Source organism: Aristolochia californica, unplaced genomic scaffold, assembly GCF_029961685.1.
Source record: "Aristolochia californica isolate CCGP_79_NKW_82.1479 unplaced genomic scaffold, dmAriCali1.0.hap1 SCAF_14, whole genome shotgun sequence".
Classification (NCBI taxonomy): domain Eukaryota; kingdom Viridiplantae; phylum Streptophyta; class Magnoliopsida; order Piperales; family Aristolochiaceae; genus Aristolochia; species Aristolochia californica.
The window spans coordinates 21075426-21091262 of record NW_027181815.1 but is presented as its reverse complement, the minus strand read 5'-3'; the positions used below and the strand labels follow the sequence as shown (position 1 = coordinate 21091262).

At 44.3% G+C, this 15837-nt stretch overlaps 1 protein-coding gene across 1 annotated transcript; it reads left to right on the top strand.

Annotated features, from left to right (window-relative positions):
* The first annotated feature begins 4389 nt into the window (after positions 1 to 4389).
* On the top strand, positions 4390 to 10331 carry LOC137949421 (uncharacterized). The gene is made up of 6 exons (XM_068795479.1): positions 4390 to 4878; positions 6861 to 7451; positions 7620 to 8000; positions 8139 to 8507; positions 8875 to 9675; positions 9954 to 10331. The coding sequence occupies exons 1-6, from the start codon at positions 4390 to 4392 to the stop codon at positions 10329 to 10331; spliced, it is 3009 nt and encodes a 1002-aa protein (XP_068651580.1).
* Positions 10332 to 15837: the final 5506 nt, after the last annotated feature.

Here is a 15837-nt window from a genome sequence, read left to right as displayed (position 1 = left end):
CATAAAAACGAAATAGTAATTCCCATGCCTGAATAACATCACCAGCCAGCTCTGGTGGAAGCCTACTGCTCAAAGGTCAACAAGGAGGAGGAACTCTTGATTCATTAAACAAATCCTCATTGCGCTACTTCTTAGATTTTCTGAGCAAGTCATCACTATGGGACTCTAAATAAGTCCTCCTCATATAATATTGGCAACAAGAGTGGGCCTCAAGAAGTTGTTCTATTATATTTGGAACAAATTCCACACCCAATCCAAATCTATTGTGGTCTAACCTTTTTGCAATAGCTCCACATGTCATTGCAAGCTCACTCTCACTATGAATTCCAAGAGAAGTACATAAACCAGCAGTAGAACTACAAAATTTACTCAGTAGGTCAACACTGTCGTCAACTCTAGGGTGAGTTCCATCCAAACCGTGCTTACAGAGAAAATGAAAGCTACCTGACTTTCTATAAACTTCAAAACAAGCATTAACAATATGCAAAATGTACTCCACTGGTCCCAAATCCTCACAGATTGCTGTATTTGCAGCATGGGAAGGGGTGTTGGTGTCCGTATCATACATCTCCTCACCCCAGTCTATAAATGTTTAATATAAACTCGTCACAGAATCGAGAGAAACCTTGATAGAAAGTGGAATCATGATTGAACACAGAAGCTCACACCGAAGAGGTATGACTAGTAATTCATACCATGGCTGTCGAGCACTATAAGTGACTGGGTGAGTGTTATGGCCCATTTCGGATCAACCACCGGACAATTTCTTCCAGTGTGGGGAAAAAGGGATTGAGCCTTGAAGGAGGCTCGACCTTGGACCTCAAAGGGAGAATCCGACCTAGACCTTTGAGGGAGAATCTGACCTGTTTAAACTAATTTTCTCAATACTTACTTTCTTCATTCATCTCACGTCCCTATATAGGGAGTTAGGGAAAACATGCCAAAGGCCTTAATTTCTACAAATTACAAATAAATCCTTAAAGAGTCCATAACATTACTCCCCTCCTAGAGAACAAGCTTGTCCTCAAGCTCAAATGTAGAATTTCCTGTTCATACAAAAGTAGAGCAACCTAGCAGAGGAGCAATTTTTTTTCCTCCTAAACTCATCATCCTCTCAGAGCTCAGACAAATATCATCGTCACCATTGAAAAAATTTTGAGGATAATTATACTGTGTGAAAACATGCTCGGTAACTTGTCAACTAAATCATGTGTCTGAATTGCATGGGGGCCACATATAGATCTCCTAGATGTATCTGATCTTGCATTGAGAAGGAGAAGAGCTTCAGCGACATCTCGGACAGCAACTATGAACCGGATGTTGTGTTTCTGTCCATACTCCAAAGCTGCACTTGCGGCTACTGTTGTTGCAAGGCAGTACCAGTTCCCAGTTGTTCTGCAGTATGCTTTGTCTGACCAGCAAGTCCTTCCATCTGAATATGACGGTGCAATGAGGCTCTTTATAAGCACGCAGGTATGAGACAAATTTCTTGACTCTTTTCTCCATAAATCCACTAGTAACGTAACATATAAATATGGCCCACAACCATTCTCCAACAACCTGTCTAAGAGACCAGCAACAGTGGTAGAACCTCTCGCTTTTCCTTTGGAAAGATAGCCATCAATGTGGTCTTCTTCAAGAACGTCTTGATCCTTCTGCAAGCCTTTCAAAAAAACACCATAGGGTCCGTCTATTACTGACATATAAGTCACTAGATCTGTGATCAACCCTTTCCTTTGCATTTCTTTAAATAGAAGCTCAACCTCCATGGCATTGACTTCTTGACATAATCCATAGATGAGTGTGTTGTAAGTGTGATGGTTTGGTAGGCAATTGTGCTTCATCATCTCATCAACCACTTTAAATGCAAGGATGGCGGCCCCACTCTTATACAACCCATCAATCAAAGTTATATAGGTTACAACAGTGGGGAACAACCCCTATTCTGCAATTTTTGTACAGAGCTTTTCTGCTTCTGGTAACCTATTCTGTGTGCAAAATCCATTAAATATCACATTATATGTACGCACATTAGGTCTACAACTAATCTCCTTGATCTTGTCCAACAACGATAGTGCCAGGCCTATCGCCTCCCTCTTGCAACATCCATCTATTAAGGCAGTATAACTAACCTCTTTTAGATTTAATCCACATGCTGCCATTTTATTGAACAAATCTAAAGCCACATGCAACGTACCCATTTTGAAGAATTCACAAATCAGTTTTTTAAATGTCCACTCATCTGGTGCACATCCATTCTCTTGCATGAAATTCAGCAATCTCATTGCATTGTTCAGATTTCCCAATTTTCAATCACATGCTTCCTTGAGACGACCAGCCTCACACAGAGATAGGAGAGGAAGTGTATAGGTAGAAGCCGTTGGACCAAGGCCCTTCTCCACCATTTCCTGATCCAGTGCTTCATCAATTGTCCCAACATTGCAAAGACCATGAATCAAACACGAATAAGTAGCAGAGTCGGGCTGAGTACCTGCCTTGACCCTTCTATCAAAAACCAGAGAAGCCGAATCGAAGCTGCCAGTTTGACAATGCCTCATGATTGCGTGGACGAGGTTGCCCCACTGGATTGCCGAGAAGGAGATGGGAACTGATAGCTGGCCGGAATCCAATTCCCACCGAAATTTTTTTGCTGAGCCACGCCCACCCAATTTTAAAGTTGGGTTCCCTCGGTCCTGTCTAGAGGGGAATTGTGAGTGGGAGGTGATGGTCAGAAGTCACCTCCCACCGGACAAGTTTTCGATGACGCTTCCTCATTTTTCGGTGGACTCTTGTGGCTGCTGGTGTCGGTAGATTGTCGGAGATAGAGGAGGGAGGGTCGAATTTATTCGCCGTGACTGAGGCAGATGGGAATACTTCCGCCTGCTGTGTGGGAAGATGTGTTGTCGTCAGTGAGAAGGGATTTGGGAGGTCAAACCCAAATCAGTCTGTATCGACGGGCTTTGGGCAGAATTGTCTTCTGATTTCCCAAAATCTGGGTCCCCGCCTTTTGATTTCGGGAGTTCGGAAAGCTTGTCCGAGTCTGCGATCTGTCGGACTGGAAACGTCCGTTGTGTAGGAAGTGTTATGGCTTCCCGAGAGATAGGGGTGGGGAAAAACCCCTATGGTGTGCATGATTTAGGGTCGCCGTCTTCTGGTGTCAAAATTTGGGGGAGCTTTTCTGTGACCCAGAGCTCTCGAATGGGCATTTTGGCCGATGAAGGTTGTGTTAGGTGCAAAGGAGCCCTAGGTGGGGGCGGGGTATGATGGCGCAGAAGTGGTGGTGGTTGTGCTAGGCGCAGAGGAGCCCTAGGTGGGGGCAGAGTTTGATGGCACAGAAGTGGTGGGGTTGGGGCCGGGGGGGAATGGTGGTGCTCGGCCAGAAGAGTGGAACTACTCGACGGTATCTGACCACGACCCATTTCCTCATCCAGTAGCCATTTGATCCGCTGTAATATGTCCTTCACTGCGTACATGTCTGTCTTGATTTCCTCCATGGCCTGATGTTGTTTCTCCATAACTGGACGTTGTTCCACCAAATGTCGACACAAATCCTCCCAGGAAAATGAATCGCCACGGTTGGTCCGCTCTGATACCAAACTGTTATGACCCATTTCGGATCAACCACCGGACGATTTATTCCAGCATGGGGAAAAAGGGATTGAGCCTTGAAGGAGGCTCGACCTTGGACCTCAAAGGGAGAATCCAACCTAGACCTCTGAGGGAGAATCTGACCTGTTTAATCTAATTTTCTCAATACTTACTTTCTTCATTCATCTCACGTCTCTATATAGGGAGTTAGGGAAAACATGCCAAAGGCCTTAAGTTCTACAAATTACAAATAAATCCCTAATGAATAGAAATTGCAAATAAACCCCTAATGAGTCCATAATAGTGAGGAACCACACTATCTTGTAACATCTTGTTAAACATGCCAATAGGAAATTCAAAGTAATCCACTCTAAACAACCAGGAATCAAACCATTGAAAGTTTGAACGTTAGGACAAACACCTCTATTTCTCATGTCAATGAGCAGATCACATGCTTCCTTAAGACGATCATCATTGCAAAGACCATGAAGGAAACACGAATAAGTAACAGAGTTTGGCTGAGAACCTACCTTGACCATTCTATCAAAAACTAGAGATGCCGAATCGAAGCTGCCATTTTGACAATGCCCCGCCCGCGATTGCGTGGACGAGGGTGCCCCACTAGATTTTCAAGAAGGAGATTGAAACTGATAGCTGTTGGCTGGAAGCCAATTCCCCCCAAAAAAATTTTCTGAACCACGCCCTCCCAATTTGGAAGTTGGGTTCCCTCGGTTCGGCCGAGAGGGGGATTGTGAGTGGGAGGTGATGGTCAGAAGTCACATCCCATTGGACAAGTTTCCCATGGCGCTTCCTCATTTTTTGGTGGACTCTTGTTTCTGTCGATGCAGGTGGATTGTCGGATCAGAGAAGGGATGGTCGAATGGATTCGTCGTGACCAAGGCAGATGGGAATACTTCTGTCTGTTGTGCAGGAAGATGTGCGGCTAGCCATGAGAAGCGAATTTTGGAGGTCGAACCCAAATCAGCCTGTATCATCGGGATTTGGTCTTCCGATTTCCCAAAATCTAGGTCCCCGCCTTTTGATTTTGGGAGTTCGAAAAGCTTTTTCGAGTCTGCGATCCTTCAGACTGGAAGCATCAGTTGTGCAGGAAGAGGTATGGCTTCCTGTGAGACAGGGGTGGGGAAAAACCTCTCTTGTGTGCACGATTTGGGGTCGCCGCTGTCAGGTGTCGGAATTTGGGGGAGCTTTTCCGTGACCAAGAGTTCCCGAATTGGCATTTTGACCGACAAAGGTTGTGCTGGGCGCAGAGGAGCCCTAGGTGGGGGCGGGGTTTGATGGCGCAGAAGTGGTGGGGTTGGGGGCAGGTGGGAATGGTGGTGCTCAGCCAGAAGAGGGGAACTGCCCGACGGCGTCTGACCACGACCCACTTCCTCATCCAGTAGTCATTTGATCCGTTGTAATATGTCCTTCACAGCGTACATGTCCGTCTTGATTTCCTCCGTGGTTTGATGTTGTTTCTCCATAACTGGACGTTGTTCCACCAAATATCGACGCAAATCCTCCCAGGAAAACAAATCACCAGGGGTGGTCCGCTCTAATACCAAGATGTTATGCCCCATTTCGGATCAACCACTAGACGATTTCTTCCATCGTGGAGAGGAAAGGATTGAGCCTTGAAGGAGGCTCGACCTTGGACCTCAAAGGGAGAATCCGACCTAGACCTCTAAGGGAGAATCTGACCTGTTTAATTCTAATTTTATCAATGCTTAATTTCTTCATTCATCTCACGTCCCTATATAGGAAGTTAAGGAAAACATGCCTAAGGCCGTAAGTTCAACAAATAACAAATAAACCCCTAATGACTAGAAATTACAAATAAACCCCTAATAATTAGAAATTTCAAATAAACTCCTAATGATGACACATGCTGTGTTATGGACTCCATAGCATCAAGAGTCACGGCTAGGCATATGACTTAATTGTTGATAAATTCAGGTTAAGTCATGAGGTACTTTTGTAATTTTTGCGTCAAGTTAATTGGCCAAATCTTGGCCCACTTGTATGCGTCCCTTCCTTGGTTCATAAGGAGGACGGAAACTTGAAATCAAACAAGCAAAGTTCAGTAGATTAATTCCAGTAGGCTAATTAGAATTCACGTCCTCCCTTGGAGCTCCACTCTCCTCACGCCCTCACTCACCTTCTCTCTCGAAAATCACCAGCAATCAGTTGACGTTCAGAAACTACAGCACCTCTTTCTTCATCTTCAACATTGGAACCAAGAGGGGAACGCCGGGTGACACGATCCATGGCAAGGGAACCTAACAATGTGGTATCAGAATAGACCACCGTTGGTGATTCCTCTTCCCTTGCTGAAATCCAAAATTTGGTGGAGGAAAATCGTGTGGGAATGCAGGCCCGGCTTGACTCCATGCAGCAGTAAATTCTTTCCCTCAACGACTCTATCCAGCTCCTGGTGGTTAAGATGGATGAAGCCTCCCCTCCCTCTACTACCCAGCACGGACATGCCTCCTCTCCCCTACCCAACCACCGTCCCAGACCCTGCCACCACACCCCCCCCCCCCCCCCCCCCCCCCATTCCGTCATCCCCATCCTTCAGCAATGGGCGTCCAAGGACCAGGCCATTCGTCGGTGCCTAGATTTTCCAAATTGGACTCCCCAAGTATGCTGGGTCTCCAAACCCTCTCATTTGGTTGCATAGGTGCGACCAGTTCTTTTGGCACCAACACACCCAGCCCGAGGAAAGGCTTCCACTTGCTGCCTTCCACATGTTCAACGAAGCGCTTCTGTGGTATCATTAGTTCAAAAATGAGAATCCTATGTCTAATTGGGAGTATTTCAAAGCTTTGTGTATGTTGCGGTTCGGACCCCCAGCCCGTCACAACCCTCTTGGAGAATTAGCCAACCTCAACCAAACTGGCTCGATAGAACAGTACCAGAAATCCTTCCAAGAAAAGTTGGCCCATGCCTCTCACTCGGTCATCCCCAACCAATATGTTCCCTTGTTCACAGCAAGTCTGGTTGAGGCAGTCCACCTTGAGGTTGAATTACATGCCCCACCCAATCTCTACGCCATGAATTTGGCCTGAACATTGGATGCCAAATAGCGCAACTTGAGAGACTCTATTGGTAGAAGACACCCCCGGCCTACCCCCCCACCCCCCCCCCCCCCCCCCCCCCCCACTGCTTCCCCCACTCCCCTACATCGAGCCCCCACTTCCATTCCTCCTACACAGTCTCCACCCCCCACACCACCTCCCCAATTCATCAAATGCCTCTCTAAATCTGAACAGGAACAACGGCGAGCTCAAGGCCTCTGTTTCAATTGCGATGAGAAGTATCGTGCCGGCCATCAGTGCAAAAGGCCATGTTATCTTGACGGGGACGATCCTGAAGAGGGTGACATTTCAGAACCTGAAGAGGAGCCAGCAGTTGAGGAAGCTACCCTTTCCTTCCATGCCATGACCGGCTTGCACAGCACCAACACCATGCAGGTCCATGCCCACATCATAAATCTCATGGCAGTTGCCTTGGTTGATTCGGGCAGCACCCATAACTTTATCAGCCAGACCGCAGCACACCAATTGGGCTTACGTGCAACACAACTCTGGCCTCTCGAATTCAGTGGCAAATGGGGAGAAGCTTACCAGTATTGGAGTATGTTCAGCGTCCAGTTTGATATTGAAGCCCATCCCTTTGTCACAGACTTCTTGGTCATTCCTCTCGCTGGGTTTGACTTAGTTTTGGGTATCAAGTGGCTTCAACAATTGGGTCCAATTTTATGGGATTTCACATCCTTAACGACGAACTTCACTTCTGGACAGCGAGACATCATTCTTCATGTTACTCATGCCCCCTCCCGCTGCACACTCCAGCACTTACAGGTAGCCACCTCGGACAGCAGTGCCTTACAGTCCCTCATTATCGAGTTTGGGGACTTATTTATGGAGCCTCAATCACTTTCTCCCATTAGGACCTATGACCATCGTATAAGTCTCAAATTGTGTACGGAGCCTGTCGTTGTCCGGCTATACCTCTATTCGCACTTATAGAAGGATGAAATTGAGAGGCAATGCCAGCAAATGCTCGAACAAGGCCTTATTCAATCCAGTAGGTCCCCTTTTGCTTCTCCGGTGCTGTTAGTGAGCAAGAAAGATCAGACTTGGCGCTTTTGTGTCGACTACAGAGAGTTGAATGCACACACTGTCAAGGAAAAATTTCCGATCCCCGTGGTGGATGAGCTCTTGGACGAGCTCCATGGTGCCAACTTATTTACCAAACTGGATTTGCATTCCGGGTACCATCAGATCCGAGTCTACTCGCCTGACGTGGAGAAGACGGCATTCTGTACTCATCATGGCCACTCCGAGTTTCTAGTCATGCCATTTGGGCTCTCCAACGCCCCCTCCACCTTCCAAGCCCTCATGAACGAGGTATTTTGGCCCCTTTTATGGAAATATGTCCTTTTATTCTTTGACGCAAGTTTGATCTACAATGCCACTTGGGAGAGCCACATGCAGCACTTGCACACGGTGTTTCAACTCTTATGTGCACATCATCTTTTTCTCAAGCACTCTAAATGCTCGTTTGGTGCTCCGGAGGTAGCTTATTTGGGCCATGTTATTTCTACCGCCAGCATCAAGGTGGATAGTTCGAAGATCCAAGACATTGTGGACTGGCCTACTCCACATTCAGCAACGGCGTTAAAAGGGTTCTTGGGTTTATCTGGGTACTACCGCAAGTTCATCCACGACTACAGTCAACTAGCAGCACTCCTGATGTTCTTATTGAAACACAATGCATTCGCATGGTCCGAGACAGCAACATCCTCATTTGCTCAACTCAAGCTTGCGTTAGCATCAGCTCTCGTGCTTCAACTTCCTAATTTTGAGGATCTTTTTGTTATTGAATGCGACGCATCCGGGGGCGGCATCCGGGCAGTTTTATAGCAGCAAGGACATCCCATTGCCTATTTCAGCAGACACTTGGGCCTTCATCATCACAAATTAGTTGCCTATGAGTGTGAACTTATCGGTTTAGCCAAGGCCATTCAGCATTGGAGGCCATATCTCTGGGGTCACCACTTCCTTATCCGTACCGACCACTGCAAAGTTAAGTACCTTCTAGAGCAATGCCTTACCACGTCCCCTCAACAACATTGACTCAATAAATTGATGGGCTTCGACTTTCGGGTAGAGTTCAAACCGAGTCACCTAAACAAAGGATGCATTGTCCCGCTGCGAGGCGCCAGAGCCCCACCTCCTGGCCATCAGTCAGCCCCGCTTCTTACTAATCGACACTATTCAGGAAGAGATTCAGCAAACCCCAGACCTCCTCACCCTCTGCCAGCGCATTGAACAGCAGCAGTTGGACAGCAGCTGGGCCATCCAAGACGGCCTTCTCCTATACAGGCAGCGCATTTATCTGGCTGCCACATTGCCCTTACTGCCCACCATTATTTTCACCTATCACGACGGTACTCACGAAGGCCAGCAGCACACTTACTTCCGCTTGAGTGGTGACTTCTATTGGAAAGGTATGAAGAGCATGGTGGCTGACTACGTCTCCACGTGCCAGGTATGTCAGCGCAACAAAACTGACACTCTCCAACCAGCAGGATTGCTGCAGCCCCTTCAATTACCTACTCAAGTTTGGGCAAAGATCTCTATGGACTTCACTGAGGGTCTTCCAAAGTCATCTAGTAAGTCTACCATCCAGGTCGTGGTGGATTGTTTCTCGAAGTATGGCCACTTCATTGCTTTATCACATCCATATATAGCGGTGCATTTAGCTCAGATTTTCATGGACAACATTGTGCGCCTACATCGCTTACTGGAAACCATCACCAGTGACAGAGATGCTCTTTTTACTAGCACATTTTGGAAGGACCTTTTCCGACTACAGGGCACCAAACTGGCTTTCTCTTCTGCTTACCACCCCAGACTAATGGGCAAACAGAGGTTGTCAACCGCACAGTGGAGGTGTATTTGCGCTGCTTTGTGGGCAATAATCCAAAAACTTGGGTCCGCTGGCTTGAGTGGGTCGAATTCTGCTACAACACTTCCTACCACTCCACCCTCAAGATGGCCCCCTTTCATGTGGTTTATGGTAGACCTCCCCCTCACCTGGTCTCCTACCTTGCTGTCTCTTCACGTGTGGCTGCCATCGACCAGGCTTTGATGGAACGGGACAGCATGCTGGCACATATCCGCGACAACTTATTGAGGGCTCGGTCGCTCATGAAGAACTCTTATGACAAAGCCCACCATGACCACTCTTATGCCCCAGGCGATTATGTGTGACTCCATCTTCACAAGTATCGCCAATTGTCCCTCCATGCATCCAAGCATCACAAGCTCTCCCCCAAGTACTTTGGGCCCTTTCAGATATTGGAGTGTATCGGCAGCGTCGCCTACCGTTTCCGGTTACCGACCGATGCCCATATTCATGATGTATTCCACGTGTCTCTGCTGAAACCGTTCAAGCGTGATTCGCTACTGTTGCACACCCCTCTCCCTCCACTTTGCGATGGCCGCATCCTGCCCACTCTAGCTCACGTCTACCAGGCTTGCAAAGTTAATGATCGTTGGGAATTGCTCATCCATTGGGCGGAGACGGACCCAGTGGAGGCCTCTTGGCAGCCATTGGCTGAATTTAGGGAACTCTTTCCAGACTTTGAGCTTGAGGACAAGCTCTTTCTCCAGGAGGGGAGTGATGTTATGGACTCCATAGCATCGAGAGTCACCGCTAGGCATAGGACTTAATTGTTGTTAAATTCAGGTTAAGTCATGGGGTACTTTTGTAATTTTTGCGACAAGTTAATTGGCCAAATCTTGGCTGACTTGTATGTGTCCCTTCCTTGGTTTATAAGGAGGACATACACTTGGAATCAAACAAGCAAAGTTCAGTAGATTAATTCCAGTAGGCTAATTAGAATTCACGTCCTCCCTTGGAGCTCCACTCTCCTCACGCCCTCACTCACCTTCTCTCTCGGAAATCACCAGCAACCAATTGACGTTTACAAACTACAACACCTCTTTCTTCATTTTCAACACTGGAACCAAGAGGGGAACGCTGGGTGAGACGATCCAAGGCAAGGGAACCTAACATGCTGCATCTAAATCATTTCTCTCAGGTTGCATTTTCTAATGTTTTGCACCTTTCTTCCCTGCAACAGCAGCACCACCACCGAACAACAGAAGTAGTATATCATGTTGAAAAATGTGTTGCAGCACTATTTTCAGCACTGCCACAGCAGCACTGTTTACTTGGCTGTCTTGCAGCATTGTGTTCTGCACTAGTACAACAGACATCATTTGGTGGAAGAACCCATTAGCCTCTTCAAGTGACCTCTTGTTGCTGCTGTCTGGCAGCACTGTTTTCTGCACTGGCACGGCAAACATCATTTGGTGGAAGAACCCATTAGCCTCTTCAACAATTCTTGGTTCTGCACTATGTTTAACATATCCCCCATAGACAAAACCCTTTACCTCACTCACCCCATTCGCTCTCAGCTCGTCAACAATACCAAACAGCTCTTTATGAGCATGAATTAGGAAATTGAACATACATGTCCATTTGGATAAATCCAAACGTTTCTCAGCACCATCCTTCGGATAGTTTTGAACATGTTCGGGTTGTCCGTTCTCTACCACTGAGCTATGGACCCATGTATGAATTAGAACTGCAATTGCAGCAAGTCACACTCTAGGAGCTGCTCTCAGCAAATTTTTGTTTTCTAGTTCTTGTGCACGACTGGAAATTGATGGTCATAGATCAGGCGCAAAATCAATATGCCCATGCAAAACTGCAGCACTTTTACACTGTCCAGTCTCTGCCCAAATTTTGATTTTTTTCCCATCCACGGTAATAAAAATCATCCCCCACAGCCCGTTCTCTACCATTCCCAGAATCATCAAACTCCTTACCATAGAAATGCAATACTCCCACTTTCTTCCAGGCATTTCATCAAACAACTGCCCGGTCTCTTCCATTTTCCTTATCTCATCTACAAAACTCACATCAGGTGGAAGAAATGCCACGAACAGTGGCCGATAGCATACATATCATCCAAAAAATTAAGCACAAAATTTGTAGAATGATTGGTACTACTGGATAGACTAGAATGAACAGACGCACAGTTGCTATGTTCACCCACAAAAATATAATTCATCCCATGCCCCTGTTCAACAACAAAAAATTAACTGTAGACATAGCAAAGGCCCTCTGTTGCTTGAAAATTAATATGGCCATGATTCCAGAAAGAGGAATTATTCTAGTTGGTGTTGCCGACCAAGCAACAACATCTCATGTAGGCTTTAATTCGAACATCTCCCAAGCATTAGGAACCACATTGGAGTATTAGGTTCATAGACAGAGAGAATTGCACACTCCACTGGAATAAAGTTTGGAACGGCAATTGCATACCTGATTATGTGCCCAGCAACCACGAATGGAATTCCATCTACAGCACCATTATCTGGCGCTTCATCTTGTTGAAGCAGTTTCAAATCGAAACCCTTTGGACGAGACCTCTCATCTTCCGCCAAGGCCATGATTTCTACTTCGAAATCGAAATCTCTGGATTGTTTTGCTATTCAGTTTGCATAACCCATCAATGGTGAAGAAATTAAAATGCTATCTAGAAAATTTGTATGCCCCCTGCCAACGTCGAGCTTGACTTGTTGCCGATGGTGAACAACAGCAAGTCGTGGCCTCACCTTTTTCTGAAGGTGAATAGCAGGACGTCGTGGCCAAAATTTAGAATAGGTCTGGTCCGAAGAACCTTGAGGTTGAACGATGAACAGGCCTCTTGGTTCCTCTACAACAGACTCCGACTTTGGATTTGAGGTCGCACCCAAATCGTCCACAGCGTCTTCGGATGCTGAATGGTAGGACGTCGTGGACGAGGATCTCCTTGCTCAGGATTTTTTAAATTTTTTGGAGCGTGGCCTTTCTTCCTGTCTGAGACAGCCTCTGCTCAAGCAAGTTTAGGTCATATGACTTTCTTTTCTGCGACAGAGAGATGCCTCTCACTTGCAGAAATTTTCATGGAAGATTCACGCCATGTTGCTTCCAATGCTAAACAACTGCGCGTATTTCTTCCAATAGATCGCGCATGGTAAGCCATTTTTCTCGGGATGAAGAATTACTCATTGTGTTTATGCTCTGATACCAGTTGTTACGATCCCAGATCTGACACAACGATTTGTAGGGAGGAAGAAGAGAGACAAAAATCAAGCCAAAGGGAAGCTTGAAAACCCTAGGTTATTTGAGGAGAACGCACACCCCTAAGCTCGTTGAGGAGAACTCAAAACCCTGTTTAACCCAAAAATCAATACTCTTACCCCTTAAATAGGGTTCACCCTTACAAGGTTCCAAATAAAAAATTACAAAAATGTCCCTATGGCCTATTAATTTTTTAATTGAAATAAAATAAAGTAAAGAAAGAAAAAAAATTAATTAGACTCTAAATAACTTTGCAATGTTATTGCATGCATAACAATTTGTTTTTTTGGGAAATAAACTCATACTTTTCTACTTGCATCATCAATAAAAGTCACATAGTAGTTAGAACCATCATGGGAGGTAACAATTGAAGGGTCTCACACATTTGTATGAACCAACTCCAAATTTCCTGTCTTTCACTCCTTTTTAGCCTTAGAAAAACTAACCATTTTATGCTTGTCGAAAATACAGCCTTCACACAAACTGTTGTTTACATATTTCAACCCTGGTAGCTTCCCTTTTAACTGAAGCACTTTCATTCCCTTCTCACTCATGTAATCGAGCCTATAATGTCACAATTTCATCTCCTCTTGCAACAACCATGGCTCCCCAGGCAACACCATTAAAAGTCTGATTATGTCCTTCATCATCAATTTGCCCTACTGAGATAATATTATGCATCAATTTTGGCACATGTCTCACCTTGTCAATTTTCCACACTGGCCCTTTTAAATTCCTCAAATTGACATCACCAATACCGAAAATATCCAAAAGTTCTCTATCAGCAAAATACACCTTCCCATGATTTCCAGCAACATAATTCCCCATGATTTCACGATGCGTAGTAGTGTGAAAAGAAGTTCCTGAATCTAACACCCAAGATTCAATATGGCTATAAACCAACAAGAGTAAAACATCTTGTACTTCTTCAATCACCGCATTTGCAGAGTTAATTTTATTTTCATCCTTCTTTGGTGCTCTGTAGTTATTCTTTATATGACCAGACTTGCCATAATTCTAGCATTCCACATTCCTTCCAAATTTGGACTTGCTTCTTCCATTCATTGACTTCCATCTACAGTTGCCCTTGTTGAAATTCCTCTCGAAGTTCCTACCCCTAGTATCGATAGTTACGGGAGAATTAGATGTTGATGATTCTCCAGAGTCCTTTCTATGAACTTCCTCAGCAAGCATAGTATCTCAAACATCATTAAATAATATCAACTTCACGTTACCTATAGAATTGCTGACCAGAGCCCTCATAGGCTCCCAACAATTTGGCATAGATGCCAAAAGAATTAAGGCACAAACCTCATCATCAAATTTAATCTGAAGGGAGGTCAATTGATTGACAATCGTGCTAAAATTATTCAGATTCGTTCAAGTGTATTTTTTCCAATTGAACAGTTTTTTCATGAGATGTACCTTATTATTTGCGGAAGGCTTTGCATACATATCAGACAGAATTTTTATCATTCCCATTGTGGTTTTCTCCGACGCCACGTCATAAGCCATGTTCTTCGACGGTGTCAATCGGACCACTCCCAACACCAGTCTATCAAGGAGATTCCACTCGTCATCTTTCATGCCTTCTAGTTTCATATCTAAAAGTGGTAGGTGTAGTTTTTTATTGTATAGATAATCTTCCATCTGCATCCTCCAGCATACAAAATCCATACCATCAAACTTATTGATTCCAAGTGTCAATCCTTCTCTGCCAACTATTGCTCTAACTCACGAACCAAGTTATGATACCACTTGTTAGGAATTAGACACTCTAATTCAATGCTAATGAGAGCAATAATAATCGCAGAAGAAGAAATAATCAAGCACAAAAATAAATAAGATTTATATAGGTTCGCCTCAAGGTGAGACTACATCCTGTCTTTCGCCACTGTAATAATTCACTATGATGATGAGCTAGTTTACAAGATAAATCACACACACTCAAATGTCCTTTCTCTAACCTCTCTCTATAGCTAGGGGTGGCATCGAGCCGAGCCAAGCCCAAACCTGCCTATGTTCGAGCCGAGCCTAATTTAAATATTTCAAACTCGAGCTCGAGCCGAGCCTAGCCTCGAGCTTAAAATTTTTATCGAGCTCGAGCCCAATAATTTTAACCGAGTTTGATCCGTGCTCGAGTAGAGCTCGAGCTTCAACATTCGTTTAAAATTTTTCAAAAATTACATGTCTCTAGTTCGATCTCCAACATATATTTAAAACTTTTCAAAAAATACATGTCAAATAAATTGTATATAAAATTATACATACATTTTACATAAAATTGGGCATGACCTCTACATAAAATTGGGCATGACCTCTACCTAAAATTGACCATAAGGGTGGCATCGAATCCAACTGAGTTTGAACTTTCCTATGTTCAAGCTGAGCTTGATTTAAAGATTTTGAACTCGAGCTCAAGCCGACCTAGCCTCGAGCCTAAAATTGTAATTGAACTCGAGCCTAATAATTTTAACTAAGTTCGAGGTTAACCTACATTTAATACTCTACATAAAATATATGTTAAATAAATTATCTATAAAATTATGCATACATTTAAAAAAAAAAGAATGATAGGGGAGGTTCAGGATTGAATGTCGATAATGCATTAGAACCCACCAATATTAATCTTTTTTACACCAAATGTTGTCTAGCTTATTTTGTAATTTTTGAATTTGGCCATAAATTTACTATGGCCTCCTTAGTGCCCCTGATTGAAAATATATATTCTAGGAAAAACTAGAAATATTTTTTCTAGGATACGCATTTCCAAAAAAATACCTTTAAATAAAATTCTTTTACTATTAAAGACTTACTAGAAAATTACAAGAAATATTTTAAATTTTTCTTAGGAAAGTTAAATGGACGTCTTATTGCCTCTTCTAGGGAAATAAATAAAAATTAATAATCAATCTAATATATTACTATACTTATCGATAAATTTTTAATCAAATAAAATGTCAAACACAAAATTTCTATGAAAATTGGCTCATGCTAAAAGTATTATAGCATCAACTGTCAAATTCTTATTCAAAAAATTCT

Bases quoted from the DNA above. Each gene is read 5' to 3' on its own strand.
- LOC137949421 (XM_068795479.1), top strand. From the start codon at position 4,390: ATGGCGCTTCCTCATTTTTTGGTGGACTCTTGTTTCTGTCGATGCAGG. The intron at 8,001-8,138 runs GTATTTTGGCCC...CTTTTTCTCAAG, and splicing joins TCCAAGCCCTCATGAACGAG to CACTCTAAATGCTCGTTTGG. The intron at 8,508-8,874 runs GTTTTATAGCAG...GACACTATTCAG, and splicing joins CCGGGGGCGGCATCCGGGCA to GAAGAGATTCAGCAAACCCC.